This window comes from Artibeus jamaicensis, unplaced genomic scaffold (assembly GCF_021234435.1).
Source record: "Artibeus jamaicensis isolate MK-2021 breed Jamaican fruit bat unplaced genomic scaffold, CSHL_Jam_final contig_466, whole genome shotgun sequence".
NCBI lineage: Eukaryota > Metazoa > Chordata > Mammalia > Chiroptera > Phyllostomidae > Artibeus > Artibeus jamaicensis.
Window position 1 is genome coordinate 20,862,631 of NW_026521844.1, and position 19,045 is coordinate 20,881,675.

General features: G+C 42.7%; 1 protein-coding gene across 2 annotated transcripts in view; it reads left to right on the plus strand.

The window, feature by feature from the left end:
• The window catches only part of ATP13A4 (ATPase 13A4), a 239,599-nt gene that overhangs the window by 116,448 nt on the left and 104,106 nt on the right, over window positions 1-19,045 (plus strand). Inside the window, exon 30 of one of the 2 annotated variants that reach the window (XM_037131634.2) lies at window positions 1,231-4,241. The exons of the other annotated variant lie outside the window; for it this stretch is intronic. Coding sequence (XP_036987529.2) covers window positions 1,231-1,437 — 207 coding nt within the window. The 3' untranslated portion in view covers window positions 1,438-4,241. Of the gene's footprint in view, window positions 1-1,230; window positions 4,242-19,045 lie in introns of those variants that run through there. 2 annotated transcript variants of the gene reach the window in all.

The window sequence follows — 19,045 nt, forward strand, 5'->3', positions numbered from 1 at the left end:
AGACCACTGACCTCTGCCACCTTGGGGGTTGCTGATTATACCAGGGAAGGGTAGGTCTCTGAGGGGTAGGTACACACACACACACACACACACACACACACACACACACACACACTGAGAGAGGGACAGAGAGGGAGGTTATTTCTAGAGCTAGGATTTAAAACAAAATTTAATCAAAATTATAAGGAGCCTTGGTTTTACGACTAAACATGATAAAAATGAAAAATTAACACAATATCCTCTCACTCACTCTGTATTGTACCTTATGAGCTCTTTTTGAGGCTGAGTCTAACTCATGAAATAAAATAGCAATCCAAAACTTTTCCAAAGAGATGTATCTTATAATCTTACAAAAATGCATTGCAGTTACTCGTTGGGGTTACTTGCCGAAGGTTAGAGTTATATGCAAACAGGGCACCACATGGTTCAAAAGGGTAGGAAATGGAGGCAGCGAAGCCATGCTGTGCCCTGCACTGTAAGGGGGGTTATGTAACTCTCATGACAAACCTCAGGGGAAAAAATGATTATTTCTAACCACCGAAGCTCAGATAGGGTAATTTACCCAGAGTGGGTGTCAGAACTGGAATTCAAAACCAGGTTTGTTCAACTTCAAGACTATGGCCCACTTTAATTTTACTTAACTCTGTTTATAACTATGCAGTGATGTTCCAGCATACATACCAAAGCCACATCATATGTGTAGCACATCTTTCTATAGGGTCAATATCATTCGGTGGTGAGTAATTCCAAATGTCATTTTCTATTAAATTAAATATGGATGTGTTATGGAATGGGCTGCAAAATTTGAATGATTTTAAACTAGGTTTATATATGATTCCGAAGAAATGTCATCTTTGAGGCAGGCCACTTCAAGTTAAGTGCTTCTTGAATGTACGTACCTCTTTCTTCCCCCAGAAGAGTTCCTTAAGTGGAAAAGTTTGAGAGGCTAACATTTGTCATATAAAACTTCCTTGAATTTGTTTGTCCAGGGCTGAAGTTCTTGAAAGTATGTACTTCCCTCTTCTCCCAGAAGCATTTCTTAAGTGGAAAAGTTTGAGAGGCTGAGACCTGTTATGTAAAACCTCCTTGGATTGGTTGGTCCAGAGCTGAGGCTCTTCTTCAAGCCGAGTCTAAACAGCCAATGCAGAAGTGCCTCGTTAGAGTCGATGGAGGCCCTACCTTGGAAGCACTTGACCTCTGGTTGTTAAGAGCAACTCTTTTATTTTGCAGGAGGCCATCATTGAAAACCGAGCCCTATGGATAATAATCAAAAGGTGTTTTGGCTATCGATCAAAAAGCCAGTATCGGATATGGCACAGGACCTTGGCAAATGACCCCAGTTGGCCCCCACTCAGCCAAACGTCCCAGTCTGACCTGCCAGGGTGCGGCAGGGGAGTGTCCTACAGCAATCCCGTGTTTGAGAGCAATGAGGAATAGCTCTGAAAGCAATGGGATATCCAAGTGGATAAAACATAGAAAAATTGACAAAAAGGGAACAGTTTTGGTGATTTTTTTAAGGCAACGAGACTCTTAAAATACCAGCGAGGATTTTTGGAATCAAAAACTTATTCAATCATAGTGGCAAAGTCAAGTCTGTTTGATAAAATACTTTCCACAGAGCAGAGCACTGCCCCAGAAGAGTGCTTTCCTCTTGGCCTCTGAAAGTATGGGAGTTGTTCAGTGAATCAGGACTGGGCCAAGGATGGCAATGGGGCAAGAGACTTGGAAGGCTAAAGGAGAAGATGGACTTTTTCTTCTTAGGTAACATATTTTTTAAATGAGGTGAGGGAAAGTAGTGCTATGGGTAGTCATACAACTGTAACATGCTAGAGATCATTTTTGAACTCTTATGTCATAGATAGAAAAAATGAAGGCATGGGAACCATCACACTAATCTTCACTGTCAAGTTTGTTTTCCTTTGCTGTACTTCTCAGAGTTATTTTCTGCTACTTCTGGCATACCCCTACAAATTAGTCAGGATACCCTGAGCTGATGCTGCAATAATAAGCAACTCCCGTATCTCAGTGGCTTAACAACACACAAGAATTTCTCCTTTGGTCCAGGTGGTTCCTTAGAATAGCTCTCCTCGGAGTGGTGACTGCTTCCATCGGATGGCTCCACCCACTCAATGCCAGGACTCCACCTTTACTGCAGTAGGGAAAGAAGTGACTGGAAATCACACAGGGGCTCTCCTCTGTCTGACCCCCAGAGTGGCATGTATCTCCTCCTCCACTCACATCTCATTAACCAGGGACTGGCAGAGGACCTGGGGAGCACAGTCCCCTGTGTTTAGAGCTGGCTTCATGGGCATATGACCTGTGCTATTGCACAGGGCCCATATTTCGAAGGTCCCCACTCTTAGTTTAATGCTCTGCTGTTGCCATCTTAAAGTTCTTTGAATAAAGGTCCCCACATTTTCATTTTGCACTGGGCCCCACACAGTACCTAGTTGGCCCAGCTTATGCTCCTGGGAGAGATGGGGTCATAGCGCATGTCAAAGGGCTCTGGTGCCTCCTGACCCTAGGAGCTCTGGAGTGTTGAGAACCCTCATCTCACATGCCCAACCCCAGGAATTTTTACTCCTCTGCTTTCTCATTTTTGATAAAATTTAGTTTTGTGCTACAAAATACTATGTTACCATTGATGTAAGTCTTCATATAACTTACACATGTCTTAGGTTTAAGGCTTCAATTTTCAGAAACAAAAATCCCCCTATTTCATCACTACTACAGTTTGGTTAGACTGGATTTATTCAGCACAGAACACACCCAGGTTTCTGTTAGCTCAGCAGACACTACTGAATTCCAGGAGAAAGTTCACAAATACTATTTTAAAGCAAAAGCAAAACTTTTATTATGAACATTAAGTCCCAGGTGAATGCGGTGGGCAGGGACGAATGTCCTGGCCCAGGACATGAGGCTGGCTTTGTGACTATCAACAGCATCTGCAGTCATTCCCTTCCTTGGATGAACTCCTGAGCAAGGCTGGTGGCTCCGTGACTGCGGATAATGCTGAGAACATGTATTTTCCCAGCCGTGAAGGCACCTGGTTGCTTCTGGTTTTAAAATAAGGTGTGAAGCCCTGGCCGGTGTGGCTCAGTGGATTGAGTTCCGGCCTGCAAACTGAAGGGTTGCTGGTTCCGTTCCCAGTCAGGGCACATGACTGGGTTGTGGACCAGGTCCCTGGTTGGGGTGTGTGGGAGGCAACTGTTTAAAATAATTAAAAAATAAAATAAGATGTGAAGAATTATTAAAGTGGACTGCAGGATTATTGTCTTCCTTGGTACAGAAAGAGATGTTTCCATTTACAAAGTCAGCCTCAGCAGTGATATGACAACTCTGAATATCTTTTCCTAAAATGAATAGTTTTTCAAAAGTGAGGACTGTGGACAGGGCAAGATGGAGACGGTCTACAATGCAGTGATGCGCAAGAGCAGTGTGGACATCAATAAATCAGCAAACAACAAGTGCTGGTAAAGATGTACAGAGAATGACACCCTCAGGCATGTTTGGTGGGAATGCAGACTGGTGCAGCCACTGGGGAAAGCAGTATGGAGACACCACAAAAAAACTAAAAATGGAGCTGCCTCGGGACCCAGAAATGCTATTTTTTGGAATATATCTGAAGAAACCCAAAACACTAATTCAAAACAATATATGCACCCTTATGTTCATGGCAGCATTATTTACAATAGCCAAGATTTAGAAGCAGTCCAAGTGCCTATCAGTAGATGAGCAGATCAAAAAGCTGTAGTACATTTACACAATGGAATACTACTCAGGTGTAAAAAAAGAAGGAAATCTTACCTTTTGTGATAGCACAGATGGTCCTGGAGAATATTATGCTAAGTGAAATAGGCCAGTCAGAGAAAGACAAGTACCACATGATTTCACTTACATGTGGAATCTAATGAACAAAATAACAAATCAAATAGAAACAGACTCATAGAGAACAGACTGACAGCTGACAAGGGGAGGAGCTTGTGGGGCTGGATGAAAAAGGCGAGGGTGTTAAGCAAAGGAAAAAACCCTTAAAGACAAAGATGTCAGGGATCAGAAGAGAAGAGAGGGAAAGGTAGAAGAGAGGAAAGGGGGTATAAATAATGACAAAAGGAGACTTGGCTCGCAGTTGTAGACACATAATACAATATACAGATGACGTTTTAGAGAATCGTGCACCTGAAACCTATATAATTTTATTAACCAATTTTACCCAATTAAATTCAAGAAAAATTAAAAAAGCAGCATGCACCAGCTCATACTTAGAAGAATCCCTCACAAGATAATGTCACCTCCACCAGCTCGTCTGAATTGCACAGTTCTCCTGCACTCAGACAAAGAAGGGCTTCCCATCCCCGCCTTCTGCATGAGAAATGATACTGAAGCTGAGAAGGGCAGACCTGAGTCTCAGACACAAGCTTCTCAGCAAACCTGTTTCACAGCTCCAGCAGGGCAGGGTGCTCAGTATGAGCTCAGTCAAACAAAGAATGAGTGTCTTACTTGCCAGATAGAAGGAGGCAATCTGTGCTAATACCAGGGCCTTCTGTTCAGACAAATTCCTGCCAGACTTGGGCTAGAAATGTGTCAAAACAACACAAAATGACCACCTCTGAGTGTCTGTTTGTCTTTCTGAGATTATGTTGCACTTGCCTTGGTCCTAAGTGATTCCCTCCTCAGCCATTCACGCATGACTGGCAGGGTACAGGGATGGAGGATTTCAGTTCCCCACCAGCCAAACAGTCCCAAAATTTTTGCCAAAAGGGACTCATTCCAAAGACAGTACTTGAGATTAATTATATCTCAGAAGCAATAAATGAAGGAGTAGGTAGCGCTGACTCTGGAAAAATAGGGAGTCCAGGAATGTAAGATTTGTATTTAGATGCTTGAAGGATTACCGTGGGAAAGAAGGCTCCGAACTGTGCCCAGTGGCATGACCAGCACGTAAAGAGCACAGTGGGAATGACTTTGGGCTGACATGAAGACCACTGTCATTACAGCACTGATGGAAGAGGGAGCTGGTGACCTCCCGAGGTGTGTGCTCTGTGACATGGGATATGCAAGTGGATATTCAAAACCAAGTACAGAAGGAAGTCAAGTATTAGGTACAACTCAACTACCTGCAAGATCTTTTTTCTGACTGGATGTGCTTCGTGTCTCCGTCATGCACTGTGATGTCAGTTACTACTGCTGCCCACACAGAATGTCAGACTGGCCCACGTGGGGAGATGGGCTGGGGAGGATGGCTCCAAGCCCTGTGAGGTCCCACTGTGTGGACAAATAGACTTGACAGCTCTGTACCTTGGAAGGTGACTTCTAATGGGAGAAAAGCCTAAAAAGGAGGTGCAGAGTGAGGGGTCCTGCCTGCTAAACGGTCAGCTGTGGAATTCTTCTGATGCGTCTATTTTCTTAGAAATAGGCACAATGAAAATTTTGAGAAAAAGAACATGGGAGAGTGCCCAACCCAAAGGCATAGTTACCTGTGCCCAAAATACTTTTCTGATCAGGACCTGGAGGAGACGAGGACACAGCCACCCCGATCCAAATCAATTGAGAGGCTCCCCTGTATGTCCACTCCAAGGTGAACAGTTCTTATCCACAGAGAAGAACCCTGACTCGGGGCTCCCCTCACAAGACACGTAGTGACCTGAGAGTGGAAATCTGCTTGTGCCATGTGTCCTTGTGCACTCACACAAGTGTGCACATGCCCACTTGCCAGTGTGGTGACTGTAAAAAGTAACTATTTATTCAGAGCCATGTAATTAGTTTATGTTACAATAAATTATTCTGTACAAAAAGGCAAATAAAATCTATAATTCTGTTGTTTTAAAATCAATCTCTCTCTTTTTCTGTAGTGGATTCTTTCACTCTGGCTAATAAAATGATGTGGTCTATTCCAGTAACATTGAATCAAAGCAACATCTTTACAAAGTTCTGGTCATTTCTTAACACTGCAGATGCTATTATTCCTTGCTTTGTACACAGGGCATTATGAGTATACAAAATATTTTTATACTCATTCTCTCATTTAAGCCTGATAATGACCCCAGGAGGAAGGCAGGGCAAGGATTACTGCCTTCCTTATTTTGATGAGGAACCAGCCCCTTCAAAATGCTCAGTAACTTGTCTAAGGGCACAAAGCAAGTGAGTGGAGGAGCGGGAGCTGGATCGGACCCGCAATCTCTGCCTGAAGGTTCTGTGCTGTGTCTCTCCCGCGTTGTTTCCTCTGGGTAAAATGTTTGTGGCACTGAAAAAACAAGGAGGCAAGAAAGGCAACCATCCAACAGATTTCCATCATGAATGTGATTTCCCTTAGAAAGAGTTTTTAGTTTTCATATACATTCTCTTGAACTTGACCATCCATCACAGAACAGGTCAACTCCCACTGCTGGGAGAGTAAAACCGTAAAACCAGAGAAACCAAGTCTCTGCTTGAGCTTTGCTCAGCCTCTGCCACTTTGTGAAGCATTGTAGGATCATGTAGCATCTCTCTTGGTTTGAACTATGCCCACTGCTTTATGCCTAAAAAACTGGAAAACTGCTGCCACACAGCTTTCTCTCTGCACTTTGGTTTCCATTAAGTTTGTTAAAATGACCCTTTAAAACTATCGGAAAAATGGCTTTCCTCAAAATTGAACAGACATACAGATAACAACAAAATACACCTCTCCCAGACTTGTTGAGAGAACCTTGGTCTTCTCCAACACCCCAAGCTTGTTCCTTCCTTGGGAAGACTGCCTTTGCCATCCTTTCTGCCTTGAATACTTCCCCCATGCCACCAGTTCCCCACCCTCATGGCTGAGTTCTTCTCCTTTGGGTTTCAGATCACATGCCCCTTCTTCAAAGAAGCCTTCCCTGACTACTTCATCTAATGGTGTCCTTGCCCCACTAGCCTATTTGTTTTAAACATAGTACTTGGGGAACCCTTTATGTTGTTGAGGTTAAAAGGGTTATATTTGTTCAAGATCACACACTTAGGAAATGGGAGACTCAAGTCTAAAATCTAAGTCCGCTGATTTCCAAATCAAAGTCTTTTATGTTCTTCACACCTGGCTAGGTACTGCTAATAAAATTAGTTAATCCACTGGGAAAAAGAATGTAGGAAGGGGGGCAAAGTCCACAGTTGATTGTAAAGCACTCAGAGGGTCATCCAGACTCCCAGTTTTATTTCCTTGCTGTCTTATAACTGACTGTCTCCTGAGTGTTTCAATGCTATGAAAAATCTGACAAAGCACCAGGGATAAAAGCTGCACACCAATCAACTCTGGAAACTCTGTTGAAGTTGTGGATGCTGCTAAAACCTGCTGAAAGGTCTCATATGTTGCATGTATTATACTCTGCACAACTCAAGGGGGCACCCTTTATATTATGCTCCAAGCCAAGAATGATGAATCTGTGTGACATCAAGAAGGCTCTATGGACGAGGACTTTTGCTCTTGTAACCACAAACATAGTTATGAAGAGTCCCACCTGTCCACCCTCCAATCAGTTCCCAAGTCCCTGCACTCTCTCTTGGCAGTGTCTCTCATGTAGACTCTCTTCTCCAGGACCCGTGGCCACCACCTGCGTGATTATAAGAGCCTCTCAACTGGTCTTCTCGACTGAGGTCCCCTGTCTTTGCTTCTCAAGGTCTCTTTAGATTCTGTTGCCGAAATCTGATCTTCTCACATCCATGGTCAGAAACCACTCATAGTCTGCATTATCTACCAAATAAAGTACAGAATGCTTACTAAGGATTTCAAGGCTCTTTGCACTGACTACGTCTGGCCTCATCTTAGACATTTCTCCTTGTTCTCAGTATTGCGACAAACTGTTATTCCCAGCAATTAGTAAGTCACTTATTCCCATCATACAGTCATTTTCTCACATCGATACCTTTGCTCATTTCATTTTCTCTTTGGAGGCATCAATAATTACTACTCTTATTGCCACATATCAAAATCTACCCATTTCTCAAGATCCAATTAGAATGCCACTGGTCTGCCAAGCCAGGAGGACAGCCCTTTATCTGCAAGTACATCACACTCTGCATACTCTTCCTTTGTGTGGTGTGCAGCTCTTTTTGCCTTGCATTATGGTCCTGCAGTATTTCAACTTCCTCCAACTACTGTGCAACCTTCCTTTAAACTGAGGCTACATTCTCTGAGGGTAGAGACAAAGTCTCATGCATTTTATTTTCCCACTCTGCATCTCGCACGGGGTCATGGTTGGGGCTCAGCAAGCAGCTGTGACATGATTGAATAAAAAGAAGTATAATCACTGTTAATTTATTTTTCTTCCTTTGTCTGTGAACATCTGTTTTGCCATTCAGCACAAAGAAGCTGGACTAAAACAATAGGACTATGAATAAAAACAACCAAAAGTACAAAGTATAGTGATTCCAGTGTTGTGCTTTATGAGTTTGACTGTCCATTTATATAGTGGGTGTGTGGAGGTGGGCTGTGAAATTAGAAGGGTGGGTATATGCTACAAAGACTATCTCAATTTGTAGAGGGACTTAAAGGCTTATTTGCACACACGTGCAAAGACTCTGCTAGAAGATACTCAACCCAAGAGAAGAGACAGGGGAGGCAAGCAAACTTGTTTAAAAACCAAACACTAGATTTTATGGCACAAAAGCAAAATTTAAGTACAACTGGGTGTGTATTTTTAAATCTATCTACTTTTATCCTACTTTTAGGAACTTTTGCAAGGGCCTACATAAAAGAAATCTATGATAAAATGGTGTGGGGAGAGAGAGAAGTACACAGAGGCCCACTCTGTGGTCTGCATGTCAGGGTGTAACAAAAGCTGGGTGGAGAGGATACACCTGTGGCCTGTTACCCAGCAGCGACGTGACTCTGGGAGCACAGGTGGAATATGCATGCTGCTGGTAGCTGAGGGTAGTATACAGAGACAAAGGGAATGTAAATAGTCTGAGGATGTCTCAAAGTGGCTAAGAGAGATAGAAAATGGTCAAAAGAGATGACGAATGACGGGGGGACACAATGGCATGTAAACATAGAGGCCTGGGGTACTCTGCAACCCATCTTAGGGTCAGGCAAGGCACACAGAGGCCTCAAGGAGGAAGTAGCAGAAATCATCTCAGGGTGGTGGTGTGTGGCCTGTACAGCCAATGCGGGTTGCGGGAGGGAAGAGCATGCTATGCCCGGGACTCCTGCAGGCAACGTTCTATAGACCTTCTTAAGGAGTCAAGAGGGCCTTCAGAATGGCAGGGCTTCTGCGATCCTGTTTTGCACTACTGTCCAGGTTTGTGTGACCCGGTAAACATATGCTATAAAGTAGAAAAAATAGGTCCTCATTAGGCAAATGCCTATTTGATGAAAGTCCATGCAGGAACACTTAAGAGACAACACTGTGAGGAAGTGGTATAGAAGCCACTCTTCAGCTTTGAGAATTTGATGAAGACTTAGTCTCAGGAACTCAGCCACAATCCATGACTAAGTAGAAACCCATTCGATCTGGAGATAATTTTGTAGTTTCGGATTCTCCCTAGATGAATCCTGGATGAGATCTGGTCTGGATGCCAAGATCATGCTTGGGAAAGGCCCAAACTTTGTATCTGCCCACACTTCACCCTAGCACAGCAGATAGGAAGGCTCACGGGTATCCCAGGATGGAGTGGGTGGCTCAGGCCAGCAGAAGTCTGAGACTGCATCTGGAGCCTGTACCAGTGTGCCTTTGGGGGGCATAGGAGCAGCTGCACTAGCTGAAGTCATGAGCTCTCAGCCAGTACCCCACGTCTGATCACATCATCAGGAGCCGCAGAGCACTTGAAAGTCAATCTAGAAGTGGTACCAGTCTGAGCTCTGATCCTGACTTCTTTGACTTTTGGCTTTGAGCAAATTAGTCACTATGTCTATATCTCAGTTTCCTAGGCTATTCACATGAGAATATTATTTATTACTTCATGCATAACTACAAGATATCAAAGGAGATTAAATGTGACACATAATTTCCTTTTCTATAAGTCTCAAGCTTTAAGGAGAACTCTTCAGCCTTGTTCTTGCACATAACATTACTATTAAATGTATTGAGTGAATCAGTAAAGAAGTAAATAAATGAATGTATAAGTGGACAATGAATGAACTAATGAACACACTACACACTTCTAGGAGTTGAATGAATATAATTCTATTTTAATTAAAATTTAATTATCTATGATTTACTATTTTAAATTATTCTTTTTTAGTTAATCTGCTTATTTTTATTTATTTAAAATAAGATAGATGGCTCTACCCCCAGTCTATGTTTACTGAATCAATTACTTCCATTTCAAAAAAGGCAACTTTTTTTTTAGATTTCATTTTGCATCCCTTCGTGTCTCATCATCTGCCTATCCTGAAAAATTGCTTTATAAGTTGGCCTTTCTTGGATGATTGCCTGGTCTTCAAGGTTTCCCCTGAGATGCAAAGACCTGTATAAACAGTCCAGATTTAGACATATTTGTGGGTGGTGTGTAGTTGGTCTTTTTGCTGTCCCATCACGTTAGCCCATCTCTCTGGGGAATAATCCACAGCATTTCGTAAGCCTCTTTCAGGAACATGGTTCTCCAACTTGACCCATCATGAAAATCCCCAAGGAGCTTATTAGAAATGAAGTCCTTGGACATCCTCAGTCAGGATCTCTGAGATGGGTCCTGAGGAGTGGTACCTTCATCACACTCTCCAGGTGGTTTTGATGCTGAATCAAGTTGAGGAACTGTACTTCTCAAAAAATAACTTAGACTATTTCCCTAGATGTGCTATCTTGCACTTGTTTTTGTAAAGACTGATCTACCATTTTTCCTACCAACTTCCACAGTGTTGACAGAACATTTTGTGGGATATTTCCTTTGGAAATGCTGTATTTGTCCCTGTGCATTCTTTACTCTGTGTTAGAAAATCTTCCGTGGTGGAAAGAAACCCTGCTGATGGACTTCTCTCCCTTGAGGTGAGCACAGTGATCCCTGCTCTTTGTCAAAGCTCTAAGTACTGCATCTTTGACAAAACAATGACCTGATGGCTAAGTTCAATGTGGAAACATTGACACCAGCCAAAGGCAAAAACATACGATGGTGTTTAATATCTTGTATTCTTGAAGCTATTTAAAAATTTATGCAAAAAAGCCCTCTACTCCTTAAGATATTCAATTTAGTCCACCCTTCAGACAAGGGGAAAAAAAGAATAATCAATTCTGGACCACAGGCAGGTCTGAGTAACTCAAAGGAATTCTCATCTCTCCAACCATGTTGATCATCTGAAAATGATTAGTAAGAAATCAACCAGCTTCAGACCATCAGTTTGGAGGTTTATGTTCTTAGAATAGATCTTGGGATCTGGTTTGCTCTGTAATACCTAGATCTATTCTGCATTTTTGTAATCATCCTACCTCATCCCAGTTTTTTTTCCTTCTAGAGGAAGCCTTTTGAGTTGACAAACAGAACTGAACCCTTGCTTCGACCAGTGGCAATGCCAGTTTCAGAGAAGTCTTTCCCCTTCTGTTTGGCCTTGTTCATTGGGCTCCATGACCATAAGCATTTTCAGCAGCAGGGATGCTCATTTCATGTTCACCAAGGCATTGATCTGACAGCACTGGGCATTTTTGGCTACTACTCAGACTCCAGTTGGTGACTTACCTGACAAACACAGTTAACACTTGAGTCACTCTTGCTGACACTTAGTGTGCTCAGTCAACAAGCCATACAACTGGCAGTCTGTGTAGATTTGTTTTTGTGGTCAGTCATCTGAAAGGCCTTCCAGAATACTCAGCAAACATTCTGTTTCTATGCAGCTACTAAATATACAGTGTACCGTGGCAATATGGCATAAGCTTTGGCAATATTCAACATATTCCAGCAGCGTGAAATGAGCTATTGAATTGTCCTGGAACAATCTTAAAATCTTAGGTAGAAAGAATGGTTAGAACAAATTCGGTGTGGTTTCATGGAAAATTTTAAATGAAGGAGTGAGGATGCTTTGAAGTGCAAGTAGTGAGTAACAACCAGGTGAGAGAATGGAAAAGAGGAAATCTGCTTATATATATATAACAAGTGGTCTCCCTTTTGCCAAAAGGGAAATAGGTGCCTACATAGATCTAGGGCAGTATACAAATATTAAGAATACTTACTTCTTTTCTGATGTTGGGTTCCCCAGAAACAGACACTGAGAATGGGTTTATTTACAAAGGAAATATTCCTAGGAAAAACTGGTAAGGGAATGGAAGAAGAGACCAATAAGAATGTGATTTGTGGAAAAGTCTTAACCTCAACCCAACGTTGTCAGGGCTTTGGAATGTAAACTTCACCTGAGCCTCCCAAGTCTCTGCAAGGGAGAAGCACTTCAGACTCTAGCCTTAGTCCTCGGCTCAGGGCTGCTTGGGCAGGGTGGCAGTGGGGAGGAAACACCCCAGTGGTCTTTGCCCGGATGGGCAGAGGGGCTCAAGGGAAGTCCTCTGAAGAGCTTCAGGTCCAGCTCATTAGAAGAAAGCACACATGTGCCTACAGAGGCATTGAAGTCGTCCAAAGGGATTTGAACAGACTATAGACATTATCTTCTCTAGTTCTATTTTCTACTCTGCCACTAACCATCCTAAAAAAAAACACTAATGAACAGCTACCTAATCTGAAAGATGGAATATTGTGAAGCAGAGTCTTTAGGTAGAAAAAGTGACTTACTCGTTTATGCAGTATTTGTTGAGCACCTGCCTTATCTGCCACTCCCTGAGCTAGGTGCTTAGATTTGAAGATGAATGGTTCTTTCCCTTGAATGTGATAAGGGCCATATTTCACTTATGTATAAAAAGCTATGAGAAGAGTCCCCAAAGGAAAGTTGGTGAACCCAAAGGGCAGGGAGGACCACCAAGCCTTGGACACATAAAGCATTAGGACATGGAATTGGCTCCATAATAAAATAAGAAAATGAATACTCATTGGATGACTGCAGAGTATATTTTTTAAATTCTAAACAGAAGCAATTAAATATAAAAGAACAATTGCTTCAATGGTCCACACCAAATAACATTATCTGTAATGCATAAAGCTAATTTTATAATAAAGACCAAGTAGAGCCTGGGATTTGACTCCCATGAGGGCCATGGAAGAGCTAGCTCTGCTACTTAACTTGTGTCTGAACCTTTTGAGGGCAGCTGGAGGAGCATCCATGCCTAGAATAGGACCAGAAATGAGAACCTCAGGGAAGAGTCATTAATAGAAAAAGGAAGCCTTTTCATCACTGGGCAGGAGTCAGCTACAAGTGGACGAGGTAGAATATTTCTTTCCTCTGCTTCACATGATCTAATCAGAAGTCTCTGAGATGCCTTGTTTCTATTGCCAGTTCACATATTCTGACAATTGATCACTTTCAAATGTCATAATTTCTACCAACAGATTGTAAACCATCCAGTTTCTATAGGAGGAAGGCAGACACCTCAGTGGATCCAGCTAAGCAACGAACAATTTTCATATTTGTGACCAGCCAACCTTGACCTCGTCAGTGAGAGAAGAGCTTGTCAAGGCCCTTTTGTTATATGGGTCACAAGACTAGCTGGAGGAAAGTAGAGGACCCAGAAAACTTATATTCCAGAGTGTTGCTCCAGTAGGCTGAGATCAAGGGAAAAGTTCTAGCCTGAGTCATCAAGCACAGAGTTCTAGCCTGAGCCATCTCAGTTGTTCTCCTTTTAGGTCCTAGAAAAGTTCACACGTGTGGGCAGAGTTGAACTGAGGAGAGCAGAAGAGTTTGGTGAACTACTACAACATCTCCCAGAGATGTTTTCTGTGAACTGTACAAAATCTAATTCCTTAGCTAGACCATTCAGATTTCCATTTCCTGGTTTCAATCCAATTGTCTAGGTCCTTCCCCCACCCCAAGGCTCTTCTCCAACAAGGAGAACATTGCAAGTTGCAATATTTTTGTATGATATGTACAAATCTTAGTTCTTACTAAACATTATTTTAGTTCATACTACATTACTTTAATAATAAATTAGTATGTGTTGTCTTGGTGCAGTGGTGATTAGGATTGGAAGGGGTAAGGGTATTTGGCTCTGCTTATAAACAGATTAAGTGCAATTAAAGAGTAGAAATTTGATCACATCCTTGAATCCATATTTCAGGTAGAGGATTAGTCATGTGTTGACAGTCCAGTATTTTCTCATCCTGTGGTTGTTGCAAAGAGCTCACAAGGTCACTCAATCAAATAGCATAGTCCACTCCCCCCCCCCGTCACATGATATTAGAGCCTCTAAGGTGTGCTGCTCCTTAGCCTGAAATCACCCAGGCCTTTCTCTTTTCCACCTTGTATAGCAGTCACCTCTGCACAATTTTTGTCTTTTCTACTAGGTGCTGAGTCCCTTAAGGGACAGGATCCAATTTGACCCATCCCTTTACCCCTCAGTGAGATCATTATAGGGTCTGTGTGGGAGAGACTACTAGATGACCACCAAGTGCATTTCCTCTTCTTCCTGACACACAGGTGAACCACATATCGCTGTAGACCACTCTGCCTGGTTTTAGGAATTGTATCTTGATCCCGTGTGGCTAAGGGCGAGGGATGACCTTTGGAATGGGAGCCACAGGACAACAAAACTTGTCTCTGATAGCAAGTACTGCCTCAGTTTCCTCTCCCTGCCCCCAAAGCTTGGTGGGAAGTCAATGACAGATAAGACCCCTCAGTGGGGGGCAACCTAAGCCAGACTCGGTTACTTGGGAGGCCTTCATGGAAGGAGTTGGGGGGCTGCAACAAAGAGGGAGCAATGAACTCTTGCCCCCTGGCTTTGACATAGCCCGAGTTCCCATGTTCTCTGGGAGAAGAGCTTCCTAGCTGTAATCCCCTTAAGCCTGAATACCTGATGGGGAGAGGTGCAGCTCCTTGCCTTGCTAGAGCACGTCCTGGCCAAAAATCTGACATCACAAAGACTTCCTGATAAACCTGTGAAATCTGCTCTGCTAAGAGTGCTTTCATTCATATGTTAAGGGTCTGAGAAGAAATTAGTATGTCTCCCAAAGTTTCTACAACTCTCTTCCTGACAGACACTGACTCATAGTAAGCCCTCAGATTTCTTTGAAATGTTATCTACTGTTTGATCCTTGCTGCCCTGTATATTACACCCAATAAAAGGCTATGGAGCGAGGGGCTTGGGGCCTTTGTCTCCCCTGAGAAACTGGCCACAGCCCACTTCTCCTCCCCAAACAGATAACGTCATATCTCAGCCATTATTCACTCATATCCGTGGCACTTGGGGGGACTCGTGGAGAAGTCGCCCCCACAACATATCCCATCAATCATACAGCTAGATGTGGTCATCTGAGTTCTAGCCATTATTCTAGCACAATACACAGTATCTCTTCTAGGACTGGTCCATAGAAATTTTCACTGATTCTCATGCAAGACCCTCTTTATAAAATCATAGCAGCTCAGGACTCACATGTTGAAGATGGTGGAGACACAAGGTGAAATGTCCCTGGGCCTCCAAATTACTGCTTGGAGGAGGCACCATCACCATTGTCAAAAGTATTCAAAGAGAGTCAGGAAGCTTTGGCTAGAAATAGATGACAAAGATGTACTTAAGTGTCTTAGAGTTTGCAAACCAGAAACACTAGGCAATACCCAGTGTGCTGAAGGAGAATAGACGTCTGAGGGTTTTATTGAAAAAAGTGTGCTTTTGTGAAGAATTAGCTCTGCACTGTTAGCCCCTGAATTGGTTCAAGGTGGAATTTATTAAATGCCCAGTCTAGTCAATGGAACATTTTCCTTAAGGTCATTCAGGTGACTAGCTGGATGTTTGGTGTATGTTCATGTGTTAACACATACCACACTAATATGCACTCAGGTATTGACATAGGGCTGGAAAGTTCAAAAGATTTAGGTTCCTAGAATCAGTTAAAACAAGAAAAATAATTTTCTTATGTCTCAGCCCACTTGAAGTTAATAATGGAGCAGCGTGACCACAGTGTCTTCATTATATTTGTCACTCTCTTCCTCACACTTTTCTGTGGCCCCACCAATGCCCCCCAGCACCACAAACTTAGACCAATACTTTTTAGCTAAACCGCTGAAAATTGTTATTTGTTGCTAGAGCAGTCAGCTTACTTAACTAAATGGTCTTGCCCACGTAGACATTCAACAACATTTGTGAAACGGGATCTCCGTAAGGCTCTGGTATTCAGCAAAGAAAAAGCAAGAGAGCTTTGAAATCTAGATATGTCTCCAAATTTGGAGCAGTTTCTCGTTTATGTCCTGGGGAGGTGAAGATAGGGAATCACATGCCTGCCAAGTAGGAGAGTGTGTTGTGGTTCTAATACACTCCATCGTGTCTCTTGCTTCTTCATTTATAATCCTCATGGAGTAGAGGTGGAGACACCAACCTCTCCTAATGCATACAATCCCCCATTCCTTCACCACTCTAGAATCAGAGCAGAGTTCTAGAGAAAATATAGCAGGAGAGAAGGTAATATTTCCTGGTGGGAAGAAACTGGACTAGAGATAGGAGGCCTGGCTTTGAGTCCTGGTTCTGCCATTATTTTGCTGTGTAGCTTTGAACAAACTTCTTTTTCATCTCTGTGTTTTTTGTTTTCTGGAAATTCTGTTTTGAGTCAGATTGTGAAGGGAGGTGAGATACTCTCAATCATTTCCTTTGGTTTCATTCTCAATGGGAGGCTCTTTCAACTTCAAAGACTTGGCTTCTAAGGATCATCAGTTCTTTAGGCCACTAATGAGGAGACTAGGGTTAGGACTAAAGGGAGGCATAAAGCAGGCACTAATCCTGCCCTTAGTGAGTTCACACTTTGGAGGAAGCCACTCCCACCAGCTCTGAGGCTACTTCTCCTTCCTGCCCCTGCCTCCCTGCTACCCATAAACACAATAAGTACCTTTTTCATCCTTTAAGTAAATGGCTAAGACAGAGAGGTGTGATTATATGGTTGTGGAAATTTAGATGACATCCCCAATATTCAGTCTTCTTAGCTCCTCCTCTCTCCCTATGCTTTACGTATAGAAAACTTTTGTAAACTAATAAGGGAAAGTGAAAGAAATCAGATCATCATTATTATAGTTTACTATTTAAAAGCTTGTCTCTTCTTGATTAGTGTTATGATTATGGTGATGATAATGATTATCTCTTATTGAGTGTGAAGGGAGCTATAGTTAGTCTTTTTACAAATATCATCTTGAATCCGCATATCAACTCCATAGTTATTATTGGCATTTTACAAAGAAATTTAAACTTTATATTCTAAATTGTTTGTCCAGGTTCATCAGTAAAGCAAGGATTAGAATTCAGAATTTTCTGATTCCAAAATGATTCCTGCATTTCCAGTCATGAGTCAGCCTCTCTTCCTTCTCTTCTCTCGTTACCCCAGAGGCCCCCTTTTTTCATGGTGTTTTTATTTATCTATCACTGGTTAATCCTGTTGTCTCAGGTTTTTAGCAAAGTGGTCATTTCATTCATTGGCTGAGATATTTGTGGACAGCACAGGACTTAATCTATTTAGTTCAGCAGCTTCAGTCTGAAGACACATCTAGCTCAGTAAGTAAATACTGGGAAGGAAAAGAAAACCCATAACAAGCAAATAGATTAACAAACTAATGCAGCAGATCCTGCCCAGCATGATCTGTGTGTTGTGGCTTCTAGAGAGCAAATACACACAGAGTATAGGAGTTCTGTGGACAAGAATGGATGGCATGGCTGCTCTCTAAGTCAGAGAGAGGGGGCGAGAGGGCCAGAGAGCCCCAGTCCCTGCCGGGGCAGGCTTTTATTGCTTTTCTGGGTACATTATATGGAGGGTAATCCTCATTTACTATGCACAGGTTCACTGCAGGGGATTACTTCTTATAGATAGCAAAGGAAAGAATGTTGCTAACTACTTCAAAGAGAACAATGCTGCAGATCAGGGAGAAAAGTGGTTGAACCGGTCATATTCCATAGTTGGGAGGTTGAGCTCAGACTTTAGGAAGTTACAGTAATTTCTTGCTGCTTCAATTCAAGGTGAGGTAGTTTTAGCAAAAGCAAGTCTCATAGCAGTCTAGGTACAATGCAGGCCTGATTCCCCATGGGGAAACCTCTCTGAGGGCATGGTCCTGTGTGCTACTCCTCCCCACTGGTTTTCCACATGGAGGCTGAACTACGAAGCAATTCCCTACAGACTAATCCTGTGGTTGTGGAGAGTACTGGTATTTCTTCTCTTTCCTTTGTTTGCGTGGTAGATGAGGTGTGTGCCAAGAGATTTTAATCACCTGAGAACAGCAATTACAAGTAGTGACTGTACAGGGTTTGCATAAGTTTCAGTGGGTTTGACATTCTCCCAGGGAATTAGCCAGGCGGTCCAGTTTAGATGGAGGAGAAAAGTAAGGACCATCGAGCTTTGCTCAACCAAGGAGAGGAGAATGAACTGGTGAGTCTTCCCTGCTTTTTTTAAAGTATATTTTATTGATTATGCTATTACTGTTGTCCTAATTTCCTGCCTCTTAGCCCCCTCCACCTGGTATACCCCTTCCCCTCAGCAGTTCCCCACTATGTTCATGTCCATGGGTCATGTGTGTAAGTTCTTTGGCTTCTCCCTTTCCTATATTTTTCTTACTCTTCCCCTGTCTATTTTGTTCCTACCAATTATGCTTTTAATCTTTGTACCTTCCCCCCCATTCTCTACCTTCCCCCTTCCAGCTGATAACCCTCCAAATGATCTCCATAACTATGATTCTGTTCCTGTTCTGGTTGTTTGCTTAGTTTTTATTTTTATTTTAGATTCAGTTATTGATAGCTGTGAATTTGTTGCCTTTTTTAATATTCATGATTTTGATCTTCTTTTTCTTAAATAGTCCCTTTAACATTTTATGTAATAGTGGCTTGGTGATGTTATAGTCTTTTTAAAGTACCCAAGGCTGTGGGCAGGGGCTATTGAGGTGATGTTGGCTTTATGACCTGGAGAGGTCTCAGTCTGGTAAGGCTCCTTGAGATGCCAGGGCACATTTTATAGCGGGGAGACCTGCAGGGGCTGGGAACACGTGTCTTCTAGATGAAGGTACTCTTGCCATCCTTCCACACACCAGAGCGGGGGGAAGCCTGCTCCTCAGACC